We start from the raw sequence: 20,898 nt of genomic DNA, 5'->3' as shown, positions 1-20,898 counted from the left end.
AGTGTGACCTAAACGTTATATCAGGCGGGCTGTGACAGAGTGTAGGTTGGATACTCCAACTGGTTCATCCAAGTAACCGTTTTCACCTTCTCAATTAGTCTTTTTTGGAAGTCAGAAATCTATAGTGAGGCAAGGTCCAAAGTTGAAGTCGACAAAAGTTCCTCAAAGTAGGATACATCATCATAAAGCTTCCACTGATTTTGATGCAAAGCTCTACATACAATGGTGGATTTTGTAGCCACTGGGGTTACAAGGGCATTTTCCCTTCCATGTGTCACAACAGTGCTTTCAAACTGCAGCCCAGTCAGAGCAACTGGGTGCCTTGGCAGCCATATATTTTTGTCATTTATGTGGGTGGTATAACTACACACTGCAACCTGTATAAGACGTTTAACCTGGTGCAATTTCTGCACCATCTACCATGACTTTACAGGAATTTACATAGACAAATTGGTTGAAATCTATTTTACCAATACCATTTTACTGTCAGAATCCCCATGCATTTTAGTATTCTGTATTAGAGTGCGAGTGTACAGAGAATACCAGCCAAAATCAGGATCCAGAAAATGCTAAAAAATCAGGGCTGTCCATGCAGAAAAAATAATTAATTTTAGTTATTTAATTATTTAAATGGATTTTCTTCACATTGCTAACATGGCTTTATTAGGCGCATACCACAATAATCTTCAGTTAGCATGCCTTTCAGTTAGCCATATTATTATTATCACATTATTTATTCAATTTTCCACATAATGCTTCCACATAGAACACCCTCTAACTTCCATGTTCACCCAGACGTTTCCTGACGTTTCCTGTAATGGCACACCATTCATTGTTGAGTACTTCTGTGTAACACTTTTTGATTGAAGCATTTGCTTAAATATTTCTACTCTTTTGCTTGTACATTGTAGCTGCTTTATTACCCTCAGGTGTGCAGAGTGATGAGGCGAGTTGATTTGTAAGGGTAGGGGACCAGTATAGGTTGGCTAACCTCATTGATTGTGTTGTTGGTGCAGATGATCAGCAATGTAGTTGGTGGGTGGCTAGATTCTGCCGTTGCATGTCTACTGCTTCCAACTGTGTCATGCCCCGGATGTTGCCCATCTGATGCACTGCTGACAATTACAAACAGCACAGTGCCGAGGTATGAGCTGGGAATTCATCTTCCACAACCTGCGGTAAACCTAGTCCTGGTGGGAAATTAAGAACACAGACGCATTCCAGATAGAGAAGTGGATTATTTACCAATGGAAGGCACACTCTTTAGGTTAAAACACAGCAAGCAACAGTCCCTGTTGCTAAGGGTCCTGTTTCAAAACAAAAAATAACGATTGTGTACTACTTACTCTACAGCACCAACAATGAGACCTGGGAAGCAACATTGAGGATGTGACTATCAATACATTGCAGATTGCACTTCATTGAAATGCTTTGAGTTCCTTTTTTCAAAACGTAGATTGAATAACTCGTAAAGAAATACATATAAATTACCAGTGTTGAGATCTTGAGCTTATATCGCCACTTTCCAGTGGTCTAAATTTTACTGTGTTCTTTGCAGGTGATTGTTTTATAATAAATATTGCATATCTCGCACTAGTCGAAAGAGTTCTGCCAGGCAATGCAAGTGTTTCTCGGATAGCTATAACACAACTTAAAATAGAGAGTGGTTACTTTTGGTTCATTGCACATGTTTTGCAGATTTTATATGATATTCATTTCAGATCGCAAATCAACATGCCTTGAAGATGAGGAAATGAATGTATTTATTGACGTAGATTGTATGCATACAGAAGCAATAATGACTCCCATGCCAGACGGATTATCACAACAACAGGTAATTATTTTTTCATCCCGAGATGACAGTTGACTTTTTAAAAAACGATTTCTTTACCTTTAGGTGCAAAGGGAAAGGCATTGCAGTGTAGCTGAACTAAGTCACTCTTTTTCTGTTTCAGGCACCATTACCTGTTTTGCATGATTAAGCAAACGGCATCACTTGTCTCAATTTACAGGCAGAAGGACAAAGCACAAAGGTGCCTACTCATTTTGTTTACCAACCAGCAGAGGGCATGGTGTAGTCCTAATCAGTTGCTCTGTCTCACTTTGTGATTTTGCACTGATGGTGGGCTTCATACCTCTCTGAAGTAACAAGTCCTTGTCTATGAACCAACCCTAAATGCTTCTTTGTTCTTGCAGAGGGCAAGGGTGCATATAATGTCCTTAGAAAAAGGTTCACCTTTTAGTTATCTCAGCCCATCCTTCCTATTTAATTAGACGTGGCTGATTTCCCTGTGATGTTTTTAATTGATATGAGTTGTCAGGACTGTGTAACTTGACCAGGGAAAAGTTGGTAGAGTATGACAATGAAAGGAAACGATTTGATTTGTGGAAAATATGCTCTCTGTAGCTCTCAAAGGGGTGTGTTTAATATTCGATCTTCAATTGGCATGTTATTTTACTTAGCACTTTGTCCTGTTCGCTCCTCCTTTAACTTGTGGTAGAAAAATTCTATTTACTATGTAACTTGCTACGTATGCTGTATGAGAGCCAGTTCTGATCATAACCTTTCCTCCCTAGTGTTTTGATTTTTTAATCTTCAGGTTTTTGATTTCTGAGTAAGCCTCCCTCATAGATTCTCACTGTTAGAATGGGACCTCTATTTGGCAGTCAGTCTACACCCTGTTCAAGTAGGGACCCTCACTCAAGTCAGGGTAAGGGAGATACACAGCTCAGATAACCCCTGCTTACCCCTCTGGTAGCTTGGTACAAGCAGTCAGGCTTCTCTCTGAGGCAATTTGTAAAGTATTTGTACAGACACACACAGCAACACTGTGAAAACACCACAAAAGGTCCCCACACCAGTTTAGAAACATAGCTAATATTTATCTATATCAAACAAGACCAAAACGACAAAAATCCAACATACAAAAGCAAAGATATGATTTTTTTAAAGTAAAAAGAGTTTTAATCCATAGAAATCAATGGATGCATTGTTTTAGCACAAAGTACCTGGTATCGTCAAAAATAAAGCAGCACGGGTGGGCGTGCATCAGAAAAGGAAGCGATCTGTCAATGCCTTACTTGCAAATGAGGCCGTGCACCAATTCTTTCTCCTTTGGGTAAGTGATGCGTCGATTTCCGGACAAGCAGCCTCAGGTCTGTCTGGTGATCTTGAAGATTTTGGCGCATGGGGACAATGCATGAAAAATCCAGACACGTGGCAGTGATGGATTGTCACTGAGCTGGCGAATCATTGATTTCACGGGCCTGGCGATAATGTTTCTGCTGTGGTGCAGGCACTGCATTCATTTTTCTGCTGCTCAGCACCAGTGTGTGGATTCTACCTCATGTTCTGCTAGCTTCTCCTTACAGGTGCCCAGGGACTGGATGTAGCACCCTTGGAAAGACAGGGTTCTCAGCAAGAGAGCCCAGGTGATGGCAGGGGAAGTCTTTAATGTCCCTGAGACTTCTTAACAAGAGGCAAGCTCAGTCCAAGCCCTTGGAGAATCTTCACAAGCAGGATACACAGCAAAGTCCAGTCTTTGTCCTCTCTTTGGCAGAAGCAGCAACTACAGGCCAACCCATCAGAGCACACACAGCAAAGGGGCAGTACTCATCCACTTTGTCCTGTTTGCTCCTCCTTTAGCTTGTGGTAGAAAAAATTCTATTTACTATGTAACTTGCTAAATATGCTGTATGAGAGCCAGTTCTGATCATAACCTTTCCTCCCTAGTGTTTTGATTTTTTTAATCTTCAGGTTTTTAATTTCTGAGTAAGCCTCCCTCATAGATTCTCACTGTTGGAATGGGATCTCTATTTGGCAGTCAGTTTACACCCTGTTCAAGTAGGGACCCTCACTCTAGTCAGGGTAAGGGAGATACACACCTCAGATAACCCCTGCTTACCCCCCTGGTAGCTTGGTACAAGCAGTCAGGCTTATCTCTGAGGCAATTTGTAAAGTATTTGTACAGACACACACAGCAACACTGTGAAAACACCACAAAAGGTCTCCACACCAGTTTAGAAACATAGCTAATATTTATCTAAATCAAACAAGACCAAAATGACAAAAATCCAACATGAAAAAGCAAAGATATCATTTTTTTTAAAAGTAAAAAGAGTTTTAATCCATAGAAAGCAATGGATGCATTGTTTTAGCACAAAGTACCCGGTATCGTCAAGCTCTTCTCCTTGGCAGAGGTTCCTCTCGATCCAGAAGTGTTCTAAAATTGTGGGGTCAGCATTCCAATACTTATTTCTGCCTTTGGAGTAGGCGAAATTTAAAGGAAAGTACTTCTAGTGCACAAGACCTTGCCCTTCCTTGCCCTGCCCCAGACATACACTAGGGGGAGGGAGACTGTATTGTGAGAGGACTGGCACAACCCTTTCAAGTACAGGTGACAGCTCTTCCCTCCCACTGTAACCCAGGAAGACTCATCAGGACACTCCTCAACTCCCTTTGTGTCACTGTCTAGAGTGAATTCACAAAGAGCCCAACTTGTCAGTTTGATGGGTTTGGAACAACCATGCTCGGCTAAGTTAACTACTAAGCCTCTCTCTGGACATTACGTCCATCTTATTTTGAAGTATTAGCTCTCTCCTGGAAAAAGAAGGGGACCAAGACGAATCTGCATACATAATTAGCTGCCTCTATCGCATATGTATGTATATGGGCGTTCCGACCTTGGCATCGAAGCACTTGAGGACATAAAGGATAAGAAGACGACTGAAGGCCAATAGCCCTACCGAGGAAACAGCCAGGTTTTCACCCTCTTCCTAAATATCGAGAAGTTCTGTTCTTTCCTGATATCAAGCGGTAAACCATTCCAATATCTGGCAGCCGCCACTGTGAACGCTTTATCTCCCCACCTAACTCTGCGTGTCCTGCGGACCTGGATCAGAAAAGACTTCTCTGATCTTAGGACGCGTCCTGGACGATACCACCTGAGTCTGTCCACCAGGTGTTCTGCACCATCCCCATATAGTGCTTTAAAGGTAAGGCAGAGAGATTTAAAAATAATCCTCTTGCCCACCGGAAGCCAGTGAAGACACTTTAGGCTAAGGGAAGCCGACGCTAAATGTGGAAGTGCCAGAATCACACGAGCTGCATTATTCTGAATTAGTTGCAGTTTCCTTAGAGTGCACTCATCAATATCCAACAACAATGAGTTGCAATAATCCACTCTGGACATGATCAGTGCTAACATAACCGTGATTCTTTCCTCCTGCTTCAGGAACGGTAACATTTTCCTCCGGATTTTCAGGGTCCAATAGCAAGACTTCACTAAGGCATTAACCTGCGGTTTAAAGCTTAATGCTTCATCAAAGATCACTCCTAGATTTCTAGTCGCTCCGCACGGGACCGGTAGTTGCCCACAATCATCCGGCCACCATCGCGGACCCCACAGATCCTTACTGCAACCATACAAGACAATCTCCGTCTTGTTGGTATTAAGCTTAAGCCAATTCTGTCTCATCCACTGATTAATATCCTTAATGCATCTATTAAACTGCTCTGCCACTTCCTCCCAGTTGCTCCTAGACACTGGAATGATAAGCTGGGTGTCATCAGCATAGGAGGATGGCGTAAAACCATACGATCGAATAAGTCTTGCCAGGGGGGCCACATAGACATTAAAAAGCGTAGGACTCAGCGCCGAGCCCTGGGGTACCCCACATGGCAACTGGAAGGCCGGAGCTTTAAAACCCTCCCAGCTAACAATGTTAGATCTGTCCCTTAAAAAGGACTCCAGGATTTTAAGCGCAGCATGTCTTATTCCAGCATTGTAAAGGCGAGATACCAAGATATCAGGCGAGATGGTATTGAATGCCGCAGAAAGATCCAATAGCACAAGAACTGCGCCCTGACCCTCATCCAGAAGTTTCCAGATGGAGTCAGATGTTGTTAGTAATGCTGATTCGATGCTATGAGCCCTTCTGAAACCATGTTGGGACTGATCAAAGCCTCCAGCCTGGTTAAGAAACATGGATAGTTCATAATTGATGTGTTTTTCAAATATCTTAGCCAATGTCGGTAGCAGGGAAATAGGTCGCAGATCGCTTAAGTCAAAGGCAGTTTGATCGGCCTTCTTTATAAGGGGAATTACAGTGGCCTGCTTCCATGAAGAAGGGTAGACCCCTGAGGATAGTACATCCATAAAGATGGTGGCTAGTTTCGGAGCCACCAAATCAGGAATCATCTGCAAAATGCTGGGTGGGCAGGGATCCATAGGTGAACCCGATTTAATCCCCATGAGGATTTCTTTAATCCTGTCCGGCAGCAGCAGCGGGGGGAAGCATGTAAGGAGCGCGGTATCCTGATTCGGCGAGTCCAGGGGGGTAATCCCAGGATCCATCAAGGGGAAATCTTTATGTATTTGCCTAATTTTAGTTTTAAAAAACTCTGCTATTTGATTGCAAGTTGCCTGAGAGTTCGGCGAGGTTGTGGGGGAACAGGAGGCGTGATAAGCGAGCAAATTACCTTTAATAGCTCTTTAGGCACATTAGGTGCATTTTTTATCTTAGTAGAAAAAAGCGGTTTTAGCCTCAAAACAGGCTAACTTGTATATTTTTAAAACACTTCTTAATTTCTCCTTCTCTGATGCATTAGGGTCAAGCTTCCAACGTCTTTCTTGTTGACAGTACTTCCTCTGGAACACCTTCAAATCACTATTAAACCAAGGCCAGCTGGTTTTCTTGGGTCTACCCTCCGGCTTTATTAGCGCAGGGTCCAATTTATTCATGGCAAGGGCTAAACCTGAATTAAAAACTTCCAGAGCAGGCAAATGAGGATTCCCAACAGCCTCCCAGCCTTCCTTTACTGCCGGACCCAGATTATGTCATTTTATTCCATAATCTCAGTGATTTATTACCTGATTTTATCTGTTGGTTAGAGGACCCCTTCGTACTTTTGAACAAGAGAAGATGGTGATCAGTCCAAGGCAAGGGAATATTGGACACAGACACCAAATCCTCTGGGCGAGCAAAAATCCCATCAAGGATATGCCCTGTCTGATGAGTAGCCAAGGTGACTGAAAGAATCCAATCAAACGATTCCATCAGATTCACCAGCTCTCTGACATAGGGAAGCTGAGCATTATCAAAGTATAGATTGAAATCACCCAGAATAATACAGTTAGATGCCGCATATGCGTTGGCAAGTTGTTCTCAAAGAAACGACAGACAGAATTCTGGTACCAGTAACTCTAGGTGGCTCCCTTTGAAGCTTTTGGAGTAAAGAAACCAGTTTGGGCTGGGAGGAGCTAGGCACAGTGGGGAGATCTTCCTCTTCTTGATCGATTCTGCCATTGTGAATGTTCTCAGAATGCTGTGCATGGGGTTTGGTTATTCTGTTGGCTGTCCTTAGAATGTGTCAGTTAATGGTAGATGGAGGATGTGAATTTTGGATTGGGACTGTTGCCTTCCTTGTAGAACTCTCCAACTCTACTCTTGAACCTCTATATAAGGGCAGATACATTAATGATAATAGGAACAGCAAAGGCGGCATGATGGACCAGTTTGTCTGAAGAAAAAGGACTCCTGACTTGTACTTGTTGGACTCTGACTTTAACACCACTGACATTTGTTTCCCTGCTCCCCCAGGAGAAAATGTTAGGGACAGTAAAGGAAGTGGGCACCTTAGACGTCTTGTGACTGGCATTGTGATGGATACATTGGATGTACTTGGCGTTATTTCCTCTGACGCCTGCTGGACACACAGACATACTTGGATGACTGAATCCCTAAGGTGCCAATGGAGTTCAGGACAATAATCTATCTAGAGGGCCACAGAGTGCTGCTGCAAGAAGACCATGGCCAGGAGAATACCAGGAGCAGGAGAACAAGCCCCATGCAGCTCCTTGCTGACAGGAAGAAGCAGCAGTGTCCAAGAGCTGACAGGAATCCTTGTAGCACACCTGAGAAAATATTTTGTCACTCATGTTCGGTGGAACATACCATATTCAAAACTCCTCATCACAGTCAGAGATACTGTCATTTTTTCTAGCCCTCCTTGTGTGTTCCCCATGCCTCCTGCTGGGTCATTTGGATTGGTATACTACCACAGTAAATAATCTTTCAATTACCCCTGGAGAGTCTGTGGCTGTTGTGCCCCCCCCATGTTACCTGAAAGTGTGGCAGTACCATTGTACTTCATACTTTAATTTCCCCATCTGGGGCTCCCCAGTGAGTCTTGGAAACCATCAGACTTGCTGGGGAGCCTATGGACCTGCGCTGCTGACCTTGCATGGAGGGGAAGTTCCCAAATTTAAAACAACCCGTATTTATTTAGTAACCTGCTCTCTGTTCTGACTGCAATGAAATATGGTACAAGCAGGAACAGGTGGCTTGCCTTCTCAGCTGCTGGAAATGAGCGAGCCTGTTGGTAAGGGAGTGCTACAGGACCATGTGGCCCAAGGCAGCTTTTTTGTCTAGTGAACTCTGCATGCTGGTGATCCAGAAAAGAGCTGGGTCACACTCAGGAAAACAATGCAAGCAGGTGCTGTAAATTTTGAAAGAAGGTAGCAAGCAGAGGTATAAATATCAGGGCCACAGAGTTTCCATAAGCCTCTGCTAGACTTTACAAAAATGTACATATTTGTTTTTGGTTGCTCCATGATAAACAGGGTACCATAAGCATACATTGAGGTTTGAAGGGTGTAGGAAGGTAGCCTTTTTCTAGCCTTGTTACCCCCACTTTTGGCCTGTTTGTGAGTATATGTCAGGGTGTTTTTACTGTCCCACTGGGATCCTGCTAGCCATGGCCCAGTGCTCATAGTGAAAACCCTATGTTGTCAGTGTGTTTGATATGTATCACTGGGCTCCTCTTAGCCAGGACCCTAGTGCTCATATGTTTGTGGCCTGTATGTGTTCCCTTTGTGGTGCCTAACTGTATCACTGAGGCTCTGCTAACCAGAACCTCAGTGTTTATGCTCTCTCTGCTTTTAAAATTGTCACTGCAGGCTAGTGGCTAATTTTACCAATTCTGATTGGCACACTGGAACACCCTTATAATTCCCTAGTATATGGTACCTAGGTACACAGGGTATTGGGGTTCCAGGAGATCCCTATGGGCTGCAGCATTTCTTTTGCCACCCATAGGGAGCTCAGACAATTCTTACACAGGACTGCCACTGCAGCCTGAGTGAAATAATGTCCACGTTATTTCACAGCCATTTTACACTGCACTTAAGTAACTTATAAGTCACCTATATGTCTAACCCTCATTTAGTGAAGGTTAGGTGCAAAGTTACTTAGTGTGAGGGCACCCTGGCACTAGCCAAAGTGCCCCACATTGTTCAGGGCAATTTCCCCAGACTTTGTGAGTGCGGGGACACCATTACATGTGTGCACTACATATAGGTCACTACCTATATGTAGCGTCACAATGGTAACTCCGAACATGGCCATGTAACATGTCTAGGATCATGGAATTGTCACCCCAATACCATTCTGGTATTGGGGGGACAATTCCATGCATCCCCGGGGCTCCAGCATAGAGCCCGGGTACTGCCAAACTAACTCTCTGGGGTTTTCTCTGCAGCTACCGCTGCTGCCAACCCTCAGACAGGTTTCTGCCCCCCTGGGGCCTGGGCAGCCCAGTCCCAGGAAGGCAGAACAAAGGATTTCCTCTGAGAAGGTGTTACACCCTCTCCCTTTGGAAATAGGTTTGAAGGGCCTGAGAGGAGTAGCCTCTACTGGCCTCTGGAAATGCTTTGAAGGGCACAGATGGTGCCCTCCTTGCATAAACCAGTCTGCACCGGTTCAGGGATCCCCCCAGCCCTGCTCTGGCGTGAAACTGGACAAAGGAAAGGGGAGTGACCAGTCCCGTGACCAGCACCTCCCAAGGGGAGGTGCCCAGAGCTTCTCCAGTGTGTCCCAGACCTCTGCCATCTTGGATGCAGAGGTGTGAGGGCACAATGGACATCTCTGAGTGGCCAGTGCCAGCAGGTGACGTCAGAGACCCCTCCTGATAGGTGTTTACCTTTCTCTGTAGCCAATCCTCCTCTGAGGGCTATTTAGGGTCTCTCCTGTGGGTTTCTCGTCAGATAACGAATACAAGAGCTCACCAGAGTTCCTCTGCACTTCCCTCTTCGACTTCTGCCAAGGATCGACCGCTGACTGCTTCAGGACACCTACAAAACCACAACAAAGTAGCAAGAAGACTACCAGCAACATTGTAGCGCCTCATCCTGCTGGCTTTCTCAACTGTTTCCTGGTGGTGCATGCTCTGAGGGCTGTCTGCCTTCACCCTGTACTGGAAGCCAAGAAGAAATCTCCTGTGGGTCAACGGAATCTTCCCCCTGCCAACGCAGGCACCAAACTTCTGCATCACCAGTCCTCTGGGTCACCTCTCATCTTGACGAGCATGGTCCCTGGAACACAGGAGCTGGATCCAAGTGTCCCCTATAGTCCAGTGGCCCTTCTGTCCAAATTTGGTGGAGGTAAGTCCTTGCCTCCCCCTGTCAGACAGTAATACTGTGTACTGCGTGAACTGCAGCTGCTAGGGCTTCTGTGCACTTTTGCAAGACTTCCTTTGTGCACAGCCTAGCCCAGGTCCCAAGCACTCCGTCCTGCATTGCCCAACTCGCTGAGTTGGACTCCGACTTCGTGGGACTCCCTTTTGTAGTGCTGAGATGACCGCCGTGCTCAGATCTTCTCAACGCCTGTTCAGGTACTTCTGCGGGTGCTGCCTGCTTCTGCATGGGCTCTCTGTATTGCTGAGCGCCCCTCCATCTCCTCGTCCAAGGGGTGACCTCCTGGTCCTTCCTGGGCCCTGGCAGCACCCAAAATCCTCAACTGTGACCCTTGCAGCTAGCAAGGCTTGTTTGTGGTCTTTCTGCGTGGAAACAACTCTGGATCCTCCAGCACACCGTGGGACATCTTCTGACCAAAGTTCCTGGCACCTTCTGTTGTTGCAGCATCTTCAGCTTCTTACACCCAGAGGCAGCCCTTTTGCACCTTCATCTGGGGTTTAGTGGGCTCCTGCCCCCCCTGGACACGTGCGTGACTCTTGGACTTGGTCCGCTTCCTTTGCAGGTTCTCAGGTCCACAAATCCATCTTCACTGCTTTGCAGTCAGTTGCTGTCTTCGCAGAATCCCCTATCTCGACTTTACTGCCTTTCTGGGGTAGTAAGGTAACTTTACTCCTACTTTTCAGGGTTTTGGGGTGGGGTATCTTGGACACCCTTAGTATTTTATTACACTCCCAGCGACCCTCTACACACTACACTAGGCCTGGGGTCCCTTCGTGGTTCGCATTCCACTTTTGGAGTATATGGTTTGTGTTGCCCCTAGGCCTATTGTCTCCTACTGAATTCTATTGTGTCCTACAGTGTTTGCAGTACTTTTCTAACTGTTTACTTACCTGATTTTGGTTTGTGTGTATATTTTGTGTATTTTACTTACCTCCTAAGGGAGTATATCCTCTGAGATATTTTTGGCATATTATCACTAAAGTAAAGTACCTTTATTTTTAGTAACTCTGAGTATTGTGTTTTCTTATGATATAGTGCTAAGTGATATACGTGGTATAGTAGGAGCTTTGCATGTCTCCTAGTTCAGCCTAAGCTGCTCTGCTATACCTACTTCTATCAGCCTAAGCTGCTAGAACACTATTAATCTACTAATAAGGGATAACTGGACCTGGCACAAGGTGTAAGTACCATAAGGTACCCACTATAAGCCAGGCCAGCCTCCTACAAAGGGGCTGCCAGGAGAATGGCAGAATGTCAGCCACAAAGACGTCCACCTGCAATATCCAAATGTATCCTGGGTAGAATAATCCATGACTTTGGGAAAGGTGTTATGTGTTTGGCAGCACTCTTGCAGCTGGTGGTCTAGGTATAGAGGGCTAGGAGCATGTGGTCCGCTTTTACTGGGCCCTCTGTGGTTGCTATGCAACATGCATAACGAGGTAACTGCTAAGGCTTTTCCATCCCAGTGCTGAGTCCTTGTTTTGCAATTTTGGCTTGTTTGTGCTTATGCTTCCGTAACTTTTTTCCACATAATTTATCAATGCCAATTGTGCTTCCATTTTTCCAGCATCATCAGGATTCCTGCCATGGGGATTCCGACCCCCTTCCCGCCAGCCTGTTTCTGGCGGTTTTCACCGCCAGAAACAGGATGGCGGGAACGGGTGTCGTGGGGCCCCTGGGGGCCGCTGCACTGCCCATGCCACTGGCATGGGCTGTGCAGGGGCCCCCTTACAGGGCCCCAGCATGATTTTCACTGTCTGCATAGCAACTGCACCCATCGCACCCCTGCAACACCGCCGGCTCCATTCGGAGCCGGCTTCAATGTTGCAGGGCCTTTCCCGCTGGGCCGGCGGGCGCTCCCTTGGCAGGCGCCCGCCGGCCCAGCGGGAAAGTCTGAATGGCCTCCGCGGTCTTTTGACCGCGGAGCGGCCAAGTGGCGGTTCCCGCCAGGCGGGCGGTGGCCGCCGGGGTTAGAATGACCCCCTCTGTGTTCCCACTAAAAACAATACCTCATTTTTGTGGCTGATTCTTCATCACAAAGCACCTTAGAATGTGACTTGTGGCATCAGATGTGTCCAGGGTTGTGTGACTTGTGTGAATTTAACAAGGTTGTGTTACCCAGAAGCCCTTGCAAACCAGAACATTTGAGTAAAAAGAAAACATTTCCTCACAGTCAGTGAGGGAAAGGTCTAGAATCTGTGGGGATCCACAAATGTCTTACCATCCAGCATTCCTCTGTGTCTTCCAATAAAAATGGATACCTCACATGTCTGAGTGTAAGGGCTTGTTGGTGAGAAAAGTAGACACCTGTGGAAGTCACAGGGGTGCCTTTCTCAGATCCCATAATGTTTTCTTATCCACAATGTCCTGCAAACCTAAAACGTTGGCTAAAAACACACACTTCTGTGAGACAAAGTTTTGAAATATGCAGAGAGCCACAAATGTCCTACAACCCAGCATTACCCGAAAAAATGGTACCTCATTTGTGTGGGTGAGTATGAGACCACAAAATAAAAAGCTCTAAAGTGCTACATGGAGAGATCTGTAATGGGGGTAGCGGTCGTATTTGGGGCCAGGATCGACTGCCACCCATGACAATCTACCAACCACAGATGTTTCTTTGGAAATTAGACACTCAGGGGATTCCAGGGTTCATGGGCCACACAACCTTTTCTTACCCACAATGCTTTGCAAACCTTAAACTATGCCGCATTCTGAAGGAGGATGAACATGGCAAGCAGACCACTAATATGACACAATTTTTAGTGTTGGGTGCAGAGTTCTCCGTAAAGTTATGTATATTTGTAAAGCCCGCTACCATCCAGGAGGGTATTTTGCAGCTGATGGGGAAGCAGTCTCTCCTGAGCCATGGACCCACCTAGTTGAAGAGCCAAGTCTTCAGCTTCTTGTGAAATTCAATAACTTAAGGGGTGGCTCTGATGTGTAGAGACACGTCATTCCGGGCTTTAGGGTAAAGTTAAGCGAAGGCATGACTGCTGTTTGTGGTGCTGCAAATGTGTTGAACGTGTGCAAGTGGGAGTCTTGCTGAGTGGAGGTGTCTGGAATGTTTCTGAAATCTGATGCAGTTGTTCATTTATGCTGGGCCAGTGTTGTGTAAGGCTTTGAATTTGTGCCTGGGGAGTTTGCAGAAAGCTTGCTTGTGGATTGGGAGCCAGGAAAGCTCTTTGTGATGCAGGGTGATGTGAATGTGTGATGGGAGGTTGAGGGTGAGCTGACTGCTGCATTCTGTATGATTTGAAGTTGTCTGGGTAGTTGATTGAGTTGACTGAGTTATTGAGTATCGGGGTCAGTGTGTTTCACATGGACTGAGTCCTTTCTTGAAGATGGAGTGACAGCATGAGCACCTCTCCTTCCTTGACTGTCTACCTTCTAGCTATGTTATATTTCTATGCAAACATACCCAGCCTAAGCTTTCTATGTCTGTTCATGTCTCTGTCTCCTCAAAGTCCTGACTAATCCTGTATACTTGTCAAGTGAGCCTTTACTAATGCCTTCCTTGCCAGCCACCTTTGGTTCTGGAAGACGGGTCTGACTACAGCTCCTTCCAGTTTGTGGATGCAAGTTCAGGGTGTCTGACGATGCCTGAGTGAGCATACCTATCTTTGAAATTAAGGTAAACATGCTAGGGAAGGCTATTCTATGTTCCCTAAAGAGCACTTTGATACATTATAAGGCTTTAGTTCTTGCTGCAGATGGTACTAATGTGGCCAATGTTCCCTACACCATTGTGTGCAGTGGTGTAACTTTAATGCACTTCTCATACAGCGAAAAGAACACCTACCACATTCTGGCATCAGAAAAAGGTGTCAAGCAGGCCGTAAGCAAGTTTAAGATATTCTCAACTAGCGCAAACAATTTGAAAAACCACTTGCCTAGTGAAGTAGTGACCCATGGAAGGTAAGTATCCATACACAACCATTGAAAGGTTTATACTATGGCAACACTACCAGAATACATTTTCTAATACTTCACTTTTGTGAGGTACAATGTAAAGCACATTGAAAAACACAGGCCTGGCTGAGATGGGCACTGGGGACAGTAATACAATTTGCCTGCCTCTCTCCTTGGTTAGAGCAGACTGCAATAAAGACATGTTGTGGGTCTCTCTCTCTCTCATTATCATGTTTATAGCCTTCCTCCATGTAATATTTCCTAGACATATTCACACCATTTGTTCAATTACCAAAGAGCTTAAGATAAATTATATTATCTTGGATCAATCTAATCACAGCATTTAACTCAAGTTTAGAATAAGTTGTTGTTCAGAAAGATGATTTACTGTTGATGATTAATTCCCACAATCGTGTAGTATATATTTGACTTCATTAGTAATTGCATGTGATCATATGTGAGACAATTCATGCAGGTATCATACCAAATCATGTAAGTCATGTAAATCATGAAAAATTGTTCTTGTTAGGCTCAGCCAATTTTTGTTGACATTTTATTCCAGCAAAAACATTTAAATGATGTTTATGCATGAATTGAAGCTGATAAGTAAGAGGTATTGTCAAATAGCTATTGTGGTGCAGTGAGTTAAAAGTTGCTTAGAGAAAACATTATTGTTTTTCTATGTGAGTATTTTAGATGTCAGATTATTTCAAGTTCCCCTTCATTGATCTATTACTGATTCTTCATACTGCATTTAGCATACTGATTTCTTGGTACTTTGATTGTGTCTTCATTTTTTCTTTTTCCTTTTCCTTTTCCTTTTCCCTTTTGATTTATTCTATGTACATTTCCACATCCTGAAAGTCTTACTCTTTCTCTCTGTAGGAAAAAAACTAATTACAGGCCTTTTTTGTTTTTAACAATAATGCACCCCATCACCCTCAGAGTACACAGCTGAGAACCTTAAGTATTAGCTTCCGATCATAAATTCTGTTAAACTATTTGGTCACATTTATAGAGATGATCATATTTATTTAAAAGGTATTGATTCCACCATTCTAGTAGTCTCCAATGTCCCTATAGTATGTTTTTTATCTAGTGCTAATCTTATTGTATTTCTGTAAACTGTAATTTGTTTTTGTTTCTAATTTTGTTTGTAATGAGTGGATTTCCAAATTTAATTCAATTTAATTTTGGGCTATCCAATTTAGCATGTTTAGACAATGTAGCAAATAAACACAATTCTTTTAAATTTATTTACCATTCTTTAGATCTAAATTGTATCAGTATAATTTGGAAAAAGTAGAATATGAAGACATCTTGTTATGGAACCATTATCATTCTAAAACTCTTTAAAGGTTTCCTCCCATCATTTGTCTTCTTTCTTTTAATGTTTTCAAGCAATTACAATAATGACCTGACACCTCTATTAACTAAAATCTGAGAACCATTTTGTGGCGCTGTAAAAGTCAGATCCGAGCATTTAGAAAACAAGTGTTTGATGGCACGTGTGGCTGTAGATACACATGCTTTGCATACGTCCACTGTCTAGTGTTGGGCTCGGAGTGTTACAAGTAGTTTTTCTTTGAAGAATCTTTTCGAGTCACAAAATCGAGTGACTCCTCCTCCTGGTGAAAGAGCGTAAGGGTATTGAGTCCTTTTCTAGATTGTTTTCTCTCATCTGATGGGTTCGGATATGTTTCCTCTCGATCCGGTGGATCTTGGTTTGGTCTCTTTCCGACTTTACTTTCCATCTTTCCATCAACAATGGTATAGTTTTCGATCGCGTATTCTACACTTTAATCAATTGATCAGTTTTTCATCGTCGGGGTCGGTTCAGCGCCCTTAGGGGTGTCCATGCCCTTCTGGGGCCTACTTTAACAACTGTTGTCAAAAAATGTTAGGCTAATGGAACATACTCTGTTTAGATTCTGTCCTCGATGTCACTCCAAGTTTCCATACACTGATCAACACTTGGTGTGTAATTTGTGCTTGTCTCTGGAACATAGGTAGGAGACCTGTGACACATGTAGGTCTTTTCGATCCAAAAAGATCCTCTGGGAACGAAGAGCGCATCAGTTAGAAATGGCGTTGAAGACAACAGATGGCACTCCTGATATATTCGGAGAAGAACACACACAAGAAGAAGTCAGACACCAGGCAAACTTTTTGATCTGAGACACCGAATCGGACCAAGATTCTGATATCTAGAGTCAGTCGATTCCAGCTGCGCAGTACGTGAGTACACCAGCCCCATCTCACCAGGCAAAGACTCTTAAAAAGACTTCCAAGTTGGCCATCGGTCCTCCACTGCCTTTCGGGCCATGGTAGGATCCGAAACATAAATTTGGATGCCCCACCCTCCAGTTTGGCCCCGAAATTCATAAAGACCAAGAAGCCTTCAGCATCGAACAAAGACTCAATGGCATCCCAATCTACATCAGGATTGAGTTGACCTTTCAAATTGACCACTTTGCTGCTAAAAAAGCAGCCATCACCATCAGCTTCGGAGCCAACACTATCAGCTCGAAAAAGACTTCAGTACTGAAACTTTCAGAACCAATTATGCTTGTCAAAGACTCTTAAGTTTCTACTGAAGAGACTTCTTCTGTGGAGCCTATTTTGAAAGTCATGGATGCTCAACAGCGTAAAATTCATATACAGAAAGGAAAAGAAAAAATAATTGCTTCTCCTCCTGTTCCAATTAAAAGGAGACTTACTTTCCAAGAATCAATGGACACTGTGCTTCTCCTAAGAAAGTCTCCAAAGAAAAGGACAAGGCTCCAGACCAATCTCCACCTTCTTCATGTCACTCTTCTATACTTCCCATTACTCCTATACAATCACAATTCTCTCCACAAGGGTCATCATCATCACCTCATAGAGGTGATGTCCCACAAGATGTAGATCCATGGGATCTATATGATCCAGATAGCATCCTCCCTAATGACCCTGACCTTTGTACAGCAAGGCACATGTTGACTATGTGCATGGCGGTGGTGGGACTTGTGGTGCCTGTATTTGTCTTTGCAAACTGTGTCTGCTGAGGTGGATGAATGCTGATCTGACTGTGTGCTCTGGATGGGTGTTGTGAGAGGGGTATGGGATCAGGCACAGGTAACTGGAGGGGAGATGGATGACGAAGGGACACTGGCTACCATCAATGAGGAGGCCCGAGCCTTAAAGGATCTCTGCAGGCCACTCAGGGCACTGTGAATGCCTTCCTGGAAGGCATTGGTCTGCTGCATCTGTGATGCCAGACCCTGGATGGCATTCACAATGGTTGACAGTCCCAAAGAGATGGACCTCAGAAGATCAATAGCCTCTTCATTGAGGGCAGCAAGGCTGACAAGAACAGAATTAGAGGTGCCAGCCTCCTGCGTGAGGGGGACACAGGTAACTGGGTGGGAAGCTACAGGGAGGGCGGTGCTGGTAAGGGGGTGGCAGACATGAATGGTGGTGGGCTGGTCCCAGATGGGTCTGCCACTGCCAGAGAGCATCCATTGAAGGAGGAATCCAAAGAGGATGTTGTTGATCCAGTCTCCCCTTTGGCACTCCCCTCGCCCTTCATCCCACTGGTCCCCTCAGCTCCTCTGGTATTAGCCTCCTAGGTCCTGTGGGCTGCAGCTTCCCCACTCGCTGGTGCCCTTTCTCCTTCGCCTGATGATGCCGATGCACACAAAGACAGAGGAGGAGAGGAGGGAGCGTGGGAGAGAAAGAAAGGGTGCAGTGGGTCAATACCTACACATCATGCACACACAGACTGACAACCTAATTAACTGCTGGTATGACAATACCATTGCATACCATTCGTTGTGGGGCTCAACTTTGGGAAATTAGAGGGGAAACAGAAGCTATGCACTATAATCCAACTAATGTGGGACAATGGCACCTTTGACTACATGAAGGGTCATACAATGCACATTAGCACAGTACTTGCCACACCCATTGTCATTTACATAGACATACCCTGTACACCTTACTCTGCGGAATCCTGCATGGCAGGGTAGCATGCAAACAAATCCATCAACAATGTGGGCAGCCACATTTTGTCTCCTGCAGCCATCTACACTTACAGTCTGAGGCAACTGATTTGGATCACACCAATTACCTCTGTCGCAGACTATTAGTGATGGCAATGCCCTGACACCTCAGATATACTGATGTTGATGGAAGGAGCTGGTCACCCAAAATATGACAAATGTCAGGAGACAATATCCTAAATTTGAGTTCCTACCTGCATGAGTCGTTGTCTGCATGGTATTGGCACACATACCCGTTACAATTCCTGCCAGGATGGCACATAGCCATAGCCAATGTGCAACTATCAATGGTCTACACAACAACTACCCACTAGTAGGCTCCCCAAACCCATACATGCCTAACATTAGGGAATGTTTACTTACCCCCTTGTGGCTGCTGTGCTGCCCTCAAGTGCCCATCCACCTCAGGGTAGGCCACAGCCAAAATGCAGGCCATTAGGGGGTGTCAGGGTCCGACGGGCACCCCTCCCTCGTTGGGAGGACATCTCCTACTGGACCTCCGCGGGCTTCTGGGCCTAGCCTCAGGTCCTCCCACCACTTTCTGCAGTGGGTGCTCCGCCGGGCATGGACCACCAGGGTCCGCATTTGCTTGTCAATGGCACGCCAAATCCCCTTCTTCTGATGGGCACCGACCTCCATGGGTGACACAGACAGAAAGTCATGTAGAGTGGCATCACACCAACAGCAGTGAACTTCACATATCAGACACATCTCATGACCACACAAACGTGTCTTAATGGCATTTTTGCACCTACACCTTTGCCATCTGCATGCATCCACTCTGTGTGCGTCTACACGCCTTTTAACCCCACACATATCAACATCAGACAGAACAGGAACATTGGACTCACCTGCTGCTCTGGTGCCTCAGACAACCGTCCGTACATGGGTAGGACCCTGTCTACAAGCTTCTCCAGTGCCTCCTGGGTGAAGGTGGGGGCCCTATCTCCTGCAGGATGTGGCATAATGGCTCCCAGAGACAGAGCAGCACACGCAATGGAGGTCTTGCTTGTACTAGTGTCAGTAGTCAAGTGAGCTATGCAATACAAAATGGCATTCATAGCTGCCGTATACATGACCGTCACCGCCAGTGGTGATCATCATTGGCCCCAGTCTCCCATAGGCAACAATGTTAGTCAATGATGAAATATGATACAGTCCCTTCTTCTCAAAAGGGCTTTAGATCAAGTTCCCCTATCTCAACAAGGGTTAGGAGTATATGCACTATACTTCCTTATACCAGAGAAAGACAGTTCCTTAAGGCCAATTCTCAATCTCAGGCCTCTTAACCTATACAGACTTTCAGAGCATTTCCATATGGTCACTCTGCCAGATGTTATCCCCCTATTACAGCAAGGATTAAATCTCAAAGATGCTTATTTCTACATTTTCATACATCCATCACACTGCACATATCTATGATTTGTCTTTGCTCGAAAGCATTATCAATTCAATGTTCTACCATTCGGGATAAGAACTGCTCCCAGGGTAATCACAAAATGATTAGCTGTAGTAGCTGCATTTCTCAGAAGGCAACACACTAACGTGTTGCCATGCTTGGACAACTGGCTCATAAAAGCCAATACTATCCAAAAATGCCACCCCCATACTCAGTACACAGAAAATCTTCTACACATTTTGGGATTTACAGTTAACTACCTCAAATCCCACCTTCAACCCTCACAAATACAGCCTTATTTGGGAGCAATTCTCAATGCTCACTCAGGATTGGCATATCCAAACCCAGCAAGAATTCAGGCTTTTAAAAATCTCCTGGCTCAATTACAGGAGAATCATACTTACACATTGAAACTAGTGATGTATCTTTTAGGGATGATGGCTTCATGCTTTGCCATAGTTACATATTGCTACATATGCGTCCACTACAGCAGTGTCTGTATCATCAGTGGTCTCAGTCACAGCGTCATCTTTTCGATCTAGTGTTGTTGGACTCACTGTTCTCTGCAATGATGGAATCCCACCAACCTTTCAAAAGGGTGGTCCTTTCAAGACCCTGTGCCTCAGATCACTGTCACAACAGATGCATCACAGATGGGTTGGGGAGCTCACCTCAGCAACCTTACAGTACAAGGGAAATGGGATCCCATTCAACAGACTTATCACATCAACTATTTAGGGTTTCTAGCAGTCCTCCTAGCGCTCAAAGCTTTCCTGACACAAATCTCTCACAAAATGTTTCTAGTCTGTTCAGCAAAATGACAACTATGTATTATCTGCAGAAATTGGAGAAACACACTCATCTCAACTGTGCCTTCTAGCTCAGAAAATTTATAAGTGGGTGATTCCCAATCATATTCAATTACTGACAGAATATCTTCCAGGAATGGACAATCAATTTGCAGACCTATTAAGCAGGACGGAGCAACAAGTCTATGAATGGGAAATTCACCCACAAGTACTTCACCAATATGTTCGCCTCTGGGGAAAACCAGAAACAGATCTCTTTT

The 20,898-nt window shown here is 44.8% G+C and overlaps 1 protein-coding gene across 3 annotated transcripts in view; it reads left to right on the top strand.

The window, feature by feature from the left end:
* ARHGEF10 (Rho guanine nucleotide exchange factor 10) overlaps positions 1 to 20,898 on the top strand; it is a 949,815-nt gene that overhangs the window by 320,975 nt on the left and 607,942 nt on the right. For all 3 annotated transcript variants that reach the window (XM_069235817.1, XM_069235818.1, XM_069235819.1), the window contains one exon: positions 1,722 to 1,834. In XM_069235817.1, coding sequence (XP_069091918.1) covers positions 1,722 to 1,834 — 113 coding nt within the window. The remainder of the gene's footprint in view (positions 1 to 1,721; positions 1,835 to 20,898) is intronic.

This window comes from Pleurodeles waltl, chromosome 5 (assembly GCF_031143425.1).
Source record: "Pleurodeles waltl isolate 20211129_DDA chromosome 5, aPleWal1.hap1.20221129, whole genome shotgun sequence".
NCBI classification, from domain to species: domain Eukaryota; kingdom Metazoa; phylum Chordata; class Amphibia; order Caudata; family Salamandridae; genus Pleurodeles; species Pleurodeles waltl.
Note: the sequence above shows the minus strand (reverse complement) of the source record. Positions and strands in the feature narration are given on the sequence as shown.